Source organism: Amphiprion ocellaris, chromosome 9 (genome assembly GCF_022539595.1).
Source record: "Amphiprion ocellaris isolate individual 3 ecotype Okinawa chromosome 9, ASM2253959v1, whole genome shotgun sequence".
NCBI classification, from domain to species: domain Eukaryota; kingdom Metazoa; phylum Chordata; class Actinopteri; family Pomacentridae; genus Amphiprion; species Amphiprion ocellaris.
In genome coordinates, this window is record NC_072774.1 from 30,624,646 (window position 1) to 30,636,803 (window position 12,158).

General features: G+C 40.1%; 1 protein-coding gene across 2 annotated transcripts; it reads left to right on the top strand.

Moving 5' to 3' along the window:
- The first annotated feature begins 1,955 nt into the window (after nucleotides 1-1,955).
- On the top strand, nucleotides 1,956-12,148 carry coq3 (coenzyme Q3 methyltransferase). Of its 2 annotated transcripts, XM_023281146.2 has the most exons (6): nucleotides 1,958-2,273; nucleotides 3,535-3,672; nucleotides 6,691-6,790; nucleotides 9,106-9,372; nucleotides 10,129-10,288; nucleotides 11,600-12,148. In XM_023281146.2, exons 1-6 carry the CDS (start codon nucleotides 2,080-2,082, stop codon nucleotides 11,770-11,772), a joined length of 1,032 nt encoding a protein of 343 aa, XP_023136914.1. In that variant the 5' UTR covers nucleotides 1,958-2,079; the 3' UTR covers nucleotides 11,773-12,148. The 2 variants fall into 2 exon arrangements, with proteins under 2 accessions (XP_035809151.1, XP_023136914.1); XM_035953258.2 differs by lacking the exon at nucleotides 3,535-3,672 and having other exon boundaries at nucleotides 1,956-2,273.
- The last annotated feature ends 10 nt before the right edge of the window (nucleotides 12,149-12,158 follow it).

Here is a 12,158-nt window from a genome sequence, read left to right on the forward strand (position 1 = left end):
AATTGAAGAAAACAAGCGTGTTCTAATAATTTTTTCCATGACCGCAGACCTCATATTCCAGTTTGTCCCAGTAATACAGAGTGCAAGCAGTCATTCATAGTAATGCTAATAACAGAAACTATAAGGAAATATGAGAATCATGAGTACATCACATAAATTGATGCTTCACCAGTGCAACTAGTTTCCAGCTCTTTGTTTTCCATTGGAACCAGCCGTCAGTCTGACCAGAAACTAAACTTTAGTGATGTGTCATGCGCAAAAGATGTGGCTCGAAGAGCCGATGCTTTGTAGTGAATAAGAAGAGCAGACTCCCATCAATTTTTGGACAGAGTGTAGAGTTTAACACTGTCCTCGCAGAAACCACATTACTGTATCATAGGTTTAAGAAGCTTGCCTTCAGTAACAGAGGTGTTGACAAGGCACTACAGAGAATAAGTGCAGCAGCAAAATGTGACCCAGCAGCCAGACACCTCCACCATCAGAGGGCGGAGTGGAGGAGGAGCCACAAACTTCTGCTGTGTGGAGGCTCTTTGATGTAAGAACTACAGGAGATGCTGCAAGGAGAAGTCCTACAGCTGATGCTGTAATGGAGTTGAGATCATATCTAGAGGAGCCCCTCACCCAACCAGCAGATGATCCACTGAGCTGGAGGCAGGCCAAGGCCTCAGTCTTCCCCCACCTGGTGAAGGTGATGGAGGGGAGACTGTATTGTGGTATCTTCTGTTCCAACTGAGAGAATCTTCTCAAAAACAGGGCAGATACTCACTGAAAGGAGAAATGGTATCAGCCCATCCAAGCTCAGGGAGCTGATTTTTCTGAATGTCAACCTGCATGGAGGACATTTATGCTGTTTGAATACCGAGTTTGGTTCTGGTTCTGTTCTGTGGGTTTGTGTGCAGTGTTCTGTTCCTATGTTTTTTGTGCATAAAACGTTTGATTAAAATATTAAAAGTTAGACTGCTTGCTCTTGTAACAGAACAAATGCACAAAATGAAGCAAATATGAAGCTTCTCATAAAACACTGAATGCAAAAGGGCTTATCAATGCACACATCATTCACATTTACCAGGTTAGGCTAAAATATGAGGCTACAAATAGTACTACATTAGGAGCAGTTTGGGAGCCGAAAGAGAGGGCTCTTCTTTGGGAACCACGACAAAAGAACCGGCTTTTTTCAGAGAGCCTTCCCATCACTGCTAAACTTGTTTCTGCCCGGGCAGAAAAGATGGGGGCACTGAATGTTTCCTAATTTATTCAATTATATCGCACCCCACTGGCCTATATCATAATAGAAAATGCCCATTAAGTATGTATACAGTTCAAATAAAAAGTGTAGAGTCTGCTGGGCTATAGGAGCAGAGAATGGATGGACAAACCATAGACTGTATATAAAGAGGGTTAGGGTTCTATATTTACAGTCTATGGAACAACCTGGATTGTGTTGTCGGAGTTTTTTTTAATCCTTTACTGACAGGCATTTTTGTAATGAGCAGGTGCTTACAGTGCAGTAAAATATAATATAAATCTATTAGAAGAAGCAGTAATTGAAAATTATAAGAAGTGCAATCAGAGAATGAAACAGAATCAAAGCAAAAAGGAAAAAAGAAAGAAAAAAGGAATAAAACTGAACAAAACATAGAGCTATGGCTTTTTTGCAAATCATAATTCTCAATCAAAAACAGTTTCGTTGCATGTTTAGACTTCATTTTTTAAGGGTTTTAGTGAAGGATAGAAACTCCTGATGAAACACATAAAATCTAGGATTTATATCATGTATTTACAGTTGTGTATGTAAAATTTCCCGAGGATGAGGATATTGTTAATCAAGAAGTCATAATCTTTGTTTTCTGATACAAAACCATAAATAATAACTTTCAGAAGAAAGGGTTAAAGGTAGATTGCGTTAAAGACCGGAAGGTGGCAGCAGTGCGACGCTTGACGTAACAGCTGCAGTTAAATTTAAAACCAGAAGAAGAAGAAGAAGAAGCAGCAGCAGCAGAAGAAGAAGAAGAAGAAGAGGAGGACACCTTCAGTTAAACAGTCTAATGTGGAACAGGTGTACTGTAGCTAGCAACTTATATGTACACCAACAAGTTTGGCCGCCATATGTTGGGGCTGTGTAGCCGCAAACCGGCCGCTGTGTGCGGTGTGGTCCGGAGGGCGGCTGGTCGGAGCGGGTTCAGCTGGACTGCAGTGTGTCAACAGCGGACACTATGGCTGCAGAGGAGCGGCTTTCTGGAGACGGAAAAACGTGCTGTGATCCGTCAAACCGGGTTAGCCAAACCGCCTGGGTGGTCGTACCTGCACTTAGCATGTAGCACGGTAGCTGAGATAACTGTGGCTGGGAGCTTTAGCATCACTGAGTGTCAGATGTCTGTTAATGACAGCTGTTAGGTTCACTTTAAAGACTCCAAATGGTCGAGACACTTGAGACCGTGTTCAGCAGGTAGTGGAGCCAAGGCTGGAGTCAGTCCTGAAATCTTTCCATTAGTCTGGGGTCATGTGTCAGTTACTAGAACTATGCACTTTGTTTATTATTAAGGTCACTGGTACTGTTGCACTGCGCTGTTATACTGACTGTATGTCTAAACTTTCCTTCTCACCTTTGCAAATGTGGCAAAACATCAGACACATATTTCAGTCTAGGAAGCTGCCACTACAATAATTACCACAGTTAAATTAATGCTTAGAGTCTCACTTTAACTGGACATTATTATCTTTGTAAAATTAGAATTAATGACTAAATAGTTGCATTGGATTGCATTCCGTTTTATGGGTGTATTTGATAAAATAACACACACATGTCAAACAATTTTCAGCAGTATTTTGTAAACATTTTCTCTTTATTTTTTAAACAGTGTTTAAATAAACTCATCTTAGCTTGTAATCTGATTGAACTGACATTTTATTTCACTTATGTGAAGTAGTTTAAGTGGTGTGCCTTATGGTTCAATAATTTCAAATAATAATTAACATTATCAAGAAGAGTACAATTTACAACTGCACAATTTGTAGCTTTCAGTACAATTCATCCCTCTCCAACTTTTAAATTAACCATACAGATTTAGGTCTAAAACTGTTTACTGAGTTTAAGGTGAATAATAAAACAAATTCCTTTCTAATCATCTGGTCTAGTCAGTCATCGACCTAATTTGTTGCAAAGAGATTAGTAGATTGAGTTTGCAAAACCTCCTCCCCAAAAATGGTTGTACAGTATCGGTCAGTGTCCAAGACCCAAGAAACAATCATGTGCCCCAAAGTATTGAATTTATTCAAAAACAAAAGAGGAACAATAACAAAAGTACACTTTTGAGAAACAGCAATAGTGTAACAATAGAGTAATCCATATAATAAACTGATTATGAAAGCTGCTGTAGATTATTGTTCTGTCATGACATGCTGTTACATGAATTAATTTTAATATACATGCAGCAGTTAAAAAAACACAGTTTATTTCTAGTTCGTCCCCTGTTTGAAAATGTGACAATTAGTCCTTACTGTTTTCCGTTTCTGTGTGTATCTTTCTATGTGCAGTTCTCGGTCAGCCTCTCAAACTACAGTAGATCCCAGTGAGCTGAAGAGGTTCCAGTCACTGGCCAGCAAGTGGTGGGATGAACAGGGAGAATTTGCAGCTCTTCATGCCATGAATGACCTGAGGGTGCCTTTTATACGGTGTGTGCTCATCCAAAATATACATTTTAGTCGTGGCTGTAGTCTTGCAAAGCCTAGATGTCACAGCTAAGTAAATGCCAGCGAAGGTGATTGATTAGCAGAGCTGTCAACAAATGGCATCAGGAGATCTAGCCTTGTAGTGTTTGAGAGCAAAGAACATTCAGAGAAACATAGAAGTGAAAGAAATTGAAAGTGACAGAGTTCCTCTAAACATCAGTACATTTTCAACCAACAGCGTCTTGGTTGCTCCACTGCTGCATATGTGCATGTTTTGGGGGGTGCTGAGGCTGTTTTGATTGATAAGATCTGTTGTTTGGGCCCTCCACTGTAATCATGACAGTGCCCATCCAGCCAAGGGCCTGTTGCTACGCTCCCCTTCCCCCCCTGTGGTGCTGTTGGTGGTGGTGATGAGGATGTGTGTTTGTGGTGACAGTATGACAGATCTGGTGTATGTCTAAGTGTGGCTGATTTGCCTGATAAGGCTCAGCCCTCAGGGTGTGTCTAAATGAGACGCAGCAGCACCGCTGCCACTGTTGCTGCTGGACCTTTTCGACTCTATACAGTTCATCCTGCTATGGTACTAAATTGTTTTCATTGTTTCACTAAGGTCTGTTCAAATGTGCACTAGAGTTCAGTAATATTTCTTTGTGGTATGTAGAGTTTTGATCTGTGTTTATGTCTTACTTAGTAAACACATGCATTGTGTTCTTGAAGCATGCTACAGTATTTCATGTTTGAATTATGTGAAGTTTACAATGTGAATCAGCTAAACTGAAAATTGCTTTACCCCTGTTTTTACCCCTCAAAAAAAATCACATAATTAAACAAGAAAAGCACTCAGAGAGCAGTACTCCACCCAGGCTGCTCAGTCGCTGGATGATTTCTGACGGATGAAATCTTGAAAAAATTCATGGCAGAAATCGCGGCACCATAGAACGTGTCCATTTAATATAGATGAACCCACAAACAAAATGACCTTGCACTGAGTACAGGCGTGTGTTATGCATGTGTACGTTATGTACGGATACGGAATCACGTGATCTAAATATGTAGCGGACGGCGGGAATTGATGGGACTCAGAAACACCTCCACAATTTAATCAGTTATTTCTTGTATCATTTCTGACTGATAAGTCCTCAGCGGTGGATTTGTAGTAGGATCACAATCATGTGATTTTGTAGTGTTCACTTGTTGTCATGGTTACAGTGACACCATGCTGCTATCTTAGAATGATACAGAAATCTTCAACAAATCCATGGATCCAGACTATAAGCCGCATCACTGCCAGAATCTGATCACTTGGTCCTTGTGTCATTTCTGATCTTCCCTGAAAATTTCATGCTAATTCATTAGTCCGTTTTGTAGTAATGATGCTAACAGATGGACAGACAGACAGACACCGAGCGCCATATAACTCCGCCGAGGCTCTGCCTCCTTGACAGTGTAACAACATGGAAACATTTCTTTCAAACTCTGGAATATTCATACATTTTTTTATTGTTTTGTTTTTATTGTTTTTGTCTGTTTTTACTGTTTTATCTCTATTTACAGCACTTTGAAAGCGCTTTATAAATAAATGTATTATTATTATTATTATTATTATTATTATTATTATTATTATTATTATTATTATTATTATTATTATTATTATTATTATTACCATTATTACATTGAATTAGTAAGAGCACTACAAAGTGTTCTTCATTGAATTTCCATCATTGTTTCATTTTAAAATGCTCATTATCAGTAATGAATTTTCATCTGTACAGAATATGCTGTGGTCATTTCCTAATAAGATTCTCTAAAGGGCAGAAAAACGTGCAAATATCTTTATTTAAATTTTGGAAAGCTATGGTTTTAGTAATGGAATTAGCTGTTTAACAGAGTGCGACTTTGCATTCATATAGATCCTACACTTATAGGAGGCCATTTAACTTCACTGATTAATTTCTCTGTTCTCTATTGACCACTGAAGTTTGTATTTTTATTTAGAACAACTGTTAAGTATTTCACTCATATGTCAGTCTCATCACCTAAAGCACAACAAGGTACAGTAATACTGTGATGCCTGAAGGTATATAGTGTTAAACAACAATTTAATATACTGGAACAGACAAGTCATACAGTGCAACAGTTTGACGGCAATATAACATTTAAACTGTGTCATAGAGTTGATGAAGAAATTAGCAGCTGTGTTGCGACTCATCTGGGTAATGCCAAGAAAAGATAAATATTTGCCATCATGTATGCCATTAATACTGACATCTGTGCTCTTAATAATCCTTTAGTGTTTTGCTCTTTATACATGAGGACAGTTTTGAGTTTTATGCATTGAAACTCTGATCTGGAAACATTTAAGATACTGTAACATACACTTAGCTTGCACATGTTGTTTTTGCTAAATGAGCAAGAATTTCTGCTTTTTTTCCCTACAGTAATTTATAAAGTTAAAATCAGTTTTCTCACCAGCATGACAGCTCAATCACTCCTAATAATCATTTATCATGTAGTGATAGCTTGACATTCCACAAGGACGGTGTTTTAGTTGCTTTTGTTAGCCTTTTTCTGCTTTACAGTGGCATGAAGAGGTGGATGCATGAATGCTCTTGCACCCCGGCAGAGCTGTAATGAGGATGATGCATACCCAGATCTCGGCCTGTTCTGCATGTTTCTTGCCTGAGGCACACATCTGTCAGACTGTATGTGAGAGAAGGAAGGAAGTAAGGTGTAGCGGAAGGAAGGAACAGAGCATAATTCAAGGTTGTTAGCTGCTGATGTTGTTGCTCAAGGCGATATGAGGGACACTAACAGTGGATGGTGTAAGAAAACATGTAAATGCCCATAAACATCTTTATGCTGTGGAGGTTTAGCATCTCATATCTTCCCATGATCCTTTCAGTTTAAGTGTTAAGTCTGTGACCAGCATAGTACAGGTATATGTTGGAGAGTACGACTGAAAATGTGGAGATGGAACAGACAATTGAATTTATAATTGTGGCTGCTCATTTACCTGTACAGGGATAATCTGCTGAATGTGCACAGAGCACGTCATCCTGGGAAACCACTCGCAGGACTGAGAATCCTGGATGTCGGCTGTGGAGGAGGCCTGCTCACCGAGGTAAAACTGTGTGCATGTGTGTGTGTCTTTTGGGAGAAAGATACAAACACAGTGAAGATGAGGACATGCAAAAAAAAAAAAGCATCTTTCCTGCTACATATTATCTGTCCACTCCCAATTTTTTCAATTGCTACCTCTCACGTCACATTGAGCGTTTTCTTTTCTGTTGCAGTGTAAATATGCGCCTTCAGTGTGTTCTAGTGCCAGTCTTCTCACATGCACATGTAGCAATGCCTGGAAAAACATTTCAGCGTCAGCCCGGTTCTCGTTCTCTTTTGATATGACTGGTCGCGGTGTGGTGGATCGGACAGTCGGTCGTTTACGGTTGTTTATCTGTTTGTTAGTGTTGATAGCCTGGCAGCCAGGACAGAGCTTTCATCTGAACTGAGGACATACCAGCTATGCTGTGTGATCTGGGAAGACAAAATCAGGTCCTGTATTTCTATGGCTCTGTCACACAGGCTGTCGTATTCAGACACACACTCACACAGTAAAAATGCCAAAAAGTGTCTGTTAGGATTGTGATTGTTATTTTGTGTCTGGGTGTCCTGTCACTACAAGTCCTTCCATCAGAAGGGATCATCTGTGGGAGGACGGATATCAGCCTCTGGGCAAGCAAACACAGCTCTCCACACAGGCTGGTATGTTTAGGTTTGTCCAGAGGAGGGCAGTGTGGCTCACCCCAAACCACTGATTTGTACATATTACCAGAGCTAAATAGGTTTTTATCATTTCACTCTTTGTCCAAACGTTCTAGAGTCAGCAGCAGACTGAACTCTGCATAATTTAACTGCTTTATCATGTAATGCATTCAGTATCCACAGCTTTTCAAATGTCATTGTTTTCTTGCTAAGCAAACATCAAACCTTTTCATTTACATTCTATTAGGAAATTTTACATACTATTTTAAAAGTCTAACATAACACAAAACTCATGTAAATTGAACTGTAATTTGTTACATTGATCAATATCTAAAAATGCTGCTCTGTCTAAGAATTATTTTCCTTATAAAGATGGAAAGTTTCTTTTCTGATATCTCTCCGGGGTGCAGTGACTGATGGAGATCAGGGTATATGTTCAAAAGAAGACAATGCTGAGTAGGACTGCTATATGTTTGAATCTGCATATACTTGCCTGTAGAGAGGGTATTTTCACTACCGTTCAAACATTTGGGTCACTTAGAAATGTCCTTGTGACTATTCTAGCTGGAAACGGCTGATTTTAATGGAATATCTCCATAGGGTTACAGAGGAACATTTCCAGCAACCATCACTCCTGTGTTCTAATGCTACATTGTGTTAGCTAATGGTGTTGAAAGGCTCATTGATGATTAGAAAACCCTTGTGCAGTTATGTTAGCACATGGATAAAAGTGTGAGTTTTCATGGAAAACATGAAATTGTCTGGGTGACCCCAGACTGTTGAGCGGTCGTGTACATGATTGTTGTGTATTAATGACATTACTGAGTGGGGACAGTTTGGGAAAATCTCCTGAGACACATTGCAACATTTTTGATGCAGGTTTTTCAGCTTTTATGTAACAACACAAATACAAGGCTTGTGCAAGTTCCAGGAAACATGACCTTGTTCTAACATATAATCCGTGATTTGCATCTCTAACTGGCTAGGCCAAAACACATGATATGCTCATGGAAAAACAATCTATGAGTGGGTAGCTCATCAGTTTTAAGTCTCAGTGCAAGCATGCATTTGTGTGTATGAGTCATTTTTTGCCAAATATAGCCTCAGTAGGTAATGGTGGGAAAATGGTAAAACATGATTTTATGATGTTGGTTCATTCTTGAAGTAATTAAAATGCTCAGATATGTGTGTTGCAAGTCGCATATTTTTATTATGAGATGTTGCCAGTACTTTTGTACAACAGCTGGTCCTGTGATGTATTTTAATCCCAATAATGTGTTTTAAATGTGAGATTCGCTGTAATTGTGGGAAAACAACTGTAGGTATGCTGCAGTAATCAAAAAAAGAGGAAGATGCAACACTAACATACAAGTCACAACATCTTTATCCCAGGAGCTAAGATGGTTTATGGGAAATGTAGTCTGAGGACCAGCAGCACTATCAGCATAATCATTTAGTCTTATTTATTAAAGGCAATATAACCAATGTATTGTGAATTTTATTTTGACATTTTGCATGTTAAATATCTGCTCACTCCACTGGCACTGTTTTACAATGTACTTTTTTCAATTTGACCTGCTTATCTCTGTGCTTGTTTGAAGTCTATTAACATGCACCTCGTAGATGTCGTCATGACTCTCCTCCATCTCCTCTCTACACCTTGTCCTTGACCAGCCCCTGGGTCGCCTTGGAGCCAAAGTGTTGGGCATAGATCCAGTAGAAAACAGCATCGGCACTGCGCAGCTGCATTCCTCCTATGACCCGGACCTTCGTGAGCAGGTGTCCTACCAGGTCTGCACCCTGGAGGACCTCTCCGGCGAAGAGGAGGGAGGAAAGGAGGAGCAGGGAGCGGCTCAGTTCGATGCCGTTGTTGCGTCCGAGGTTGTGGAACATCTGGCTGACCTGGAAACGTTCGCCTTCTGCTGCAGCAGTGTACTGAAGGTGTGTCATGTTATGTGTGTGTTTGTTTTTTTTTCCTCCAGCTGTTTTCTTTGGCCACATATTCCTGCATCGATACAAGATGTGTGTTGATCTGAGCACCTCTTAATGTGCATACGGTGGCTTTGTTGTGTTTGCATCTGTTTGGCCACGTGGAAAAGGCAGCATGTGTTCCTATTTGTGCGGTTTGTACTGGACATTGAAAAGCTTCAGTGAAAGCTGTGCATCAATACTGCAGCCAGAGGACTGTAATCTCCTAGGTCAGTAGGCCAAAGGAGGAAAACAGCCTAATCTTCACAGAACGCCTCTGCATTTGACCTGACCGAATGCATGACCAGACTTTCTCTCTCTCTGGCCCAAATCTCTCCTCTGCTCTTTTACTGAAAAAAACATTAGAATGTGCTGCTTCAGGGCACCTTTTCAGGGAGCTTTTAATGTGAATTCTCGTACTCTTTGGATTCATTCTGTAGAAAAGCTACATTCTTGCACTTTCATTTTCTGTATCTCCTTCTTCTTCCCCTCCTGTTCATATTTTTAATCTTGACCGAGTTCAACCTTGAGCTTTGGCTCTGTTACCTCCTGGTCTTATGCACTGGATTCTGTCCACTGCAAGCTTTAAATCCATTCTATAAATACCCTTCTGACCCGGGATCAGTACACCTCCCTCATTGTAATCAAACATGATTTCAATGAGGGCATTATTGTTTAAACTACAGTAATGCACTAAAACCATTTTGATTTTTTTTTCTCTGTGTGCAGCCAGGCGGCTCACTGTTCATCACAACTATAAATAAAACCAACCTGTCGTATGCGCTGGGTATCATCGTAGCCGAGCAGATCCTACGCATCGTTCCCAGTGGGACGCACGACTGGGAAAAGTTCATCAGTCCAGAAGAGCTGGAGCGCCTCCTGGAGTCCAGTAAGTCCCTCTGATTTCCACATGATGAACAGATTGTCCACAGGGTAAAATGCTCCAACTCGTGAGTGATAAACAGAAACAGTGTTTTATAATGAGGCTGTTACAGAGTTTCACTACATGATTATTGTAGCTATAGAATTCCCAGTGTTTTGTCTTTTTTTGGGGGAAATGAATTACACTCAAAATACAGGTACTCGGTTATTCTTAGATTGGGAGAGTCAGCCAGACTTATTTACAATTTTATAATGTGTATTAACATGATATCAATACTGTGTTTTTATATATTACAGTTATAGTCAACACAAATATACTATGACAGTTAAACTTTTTATTTGTTTTTAGTTTGCAAACCTTTGTTCCACAAGAAAAAAGCAATATGTTTTTCACCCCCTTTTAACTGTTCCGTAATACAACAGATGACTCCATAAAGTAAAAGAACAATTTGTTAAACTGTTCATGAAGTGTTTACTTAGTCACCCACTCAGGAAGGCTAGATTTTCCAGTTAAATCAATACTAAATTTGAACTAAATTGATATTTAAACTGGGCTGCACAGTGGTTTAGTGGCTGGCACTGTTGCCTTGCAGCTAGAAGATCCCCGGTTCGTGTCCCGGCTTTCCTGGGATCTTTGTGCACGGAGTTTACATGTTCTCCTGTACATGTGTGTGTTTTCTCCAGGTTCTCCAGCTTCCTCCCACAGTCCAAAAACATGCTGAGGTTAATTAGTGATTCTAAATTGCCTGTAGGTGTGAATGTGAGTGTGATTGTTTGTCTCTATATGTAGTCCTATGATAGACTGTTACCTGTCCAGGTGTCCCCTGCCTTCACCCTCAGTCAGCTGGAATAGACTCCAGCCCCCCATGACCCTGATGAGGATTAAGTGGTGTATAGATGATGGATGGATGGATGGATGGATGGATGGATGGATGGATGGATGGATGATATTTATTATTTCACAGCTGCCTTATAGGACCAAGACATGTTTGTGGGAATCTTTTTCTGTACATTGAGACTTGAGTGCTATCAATCAATCAATCAATCAATCAATCAATCAGTCAATCAATCAATCAATCAATCAATCAATCAATCAATCAATCAATCAATCAATCAATCAATCAATCAATCAATCAAAGTTTATTTATTTATGCTTTATGTAATTCACCTTCAGAGGCTGAGGTTGAGCAGTTTGGTCACTTGCAGTGCTAGAAAAATATCTGCAAATATATATATATATAGAAATATATATATAATATATAATAAATATATAATATATAGAAGCTAAATGTTTGCCATGCCCTTTCTTCTCTGTCAGACGGTTTCTCAGTGCAGTCAGTCCAGGGAATGCTGTACAACCCACTATCAGGAGCCTGGAGCTGGACTAACAGCACTGCCATCAACTACGCCCTCCACGCAGTCAAACTGGAAGATTCAGCCGAGGACAGCAGCCCCCACCCTGAGGACCACACTGCAGCCTCACACAGCTGAGCCGCTCTGCTGGAGAACAAGTCAGACAATGAAAATAACAATTCAGATTTCCAAAGCGTGGAGCTGTGACGTCCCATCAGCCGGCCGCTGTGATGCAACATATGAGACTGAGTTTATTCAAGGGAACGACAAACAACCTCGAGATGGAATGAGAGATGAGCCGCACTCACAATAAGATTGCACTATGCTGTTGGAGGGTTTAATAATAGTTTAGTGTTTGATAAGCTGTGCACGGCATCTGTACATCTGTAGTTCTGGTTTAGAGCTGTGTAACCACACAGCTCCACTTTGAGCAAACATTGTTCTGCATCGGTTTGGTTTTGTTTGCTGGGTGTTTTGCAGGTTGCCATTAAAATTGACCTTTCGTCAGTTAAAAGTCTAATTTT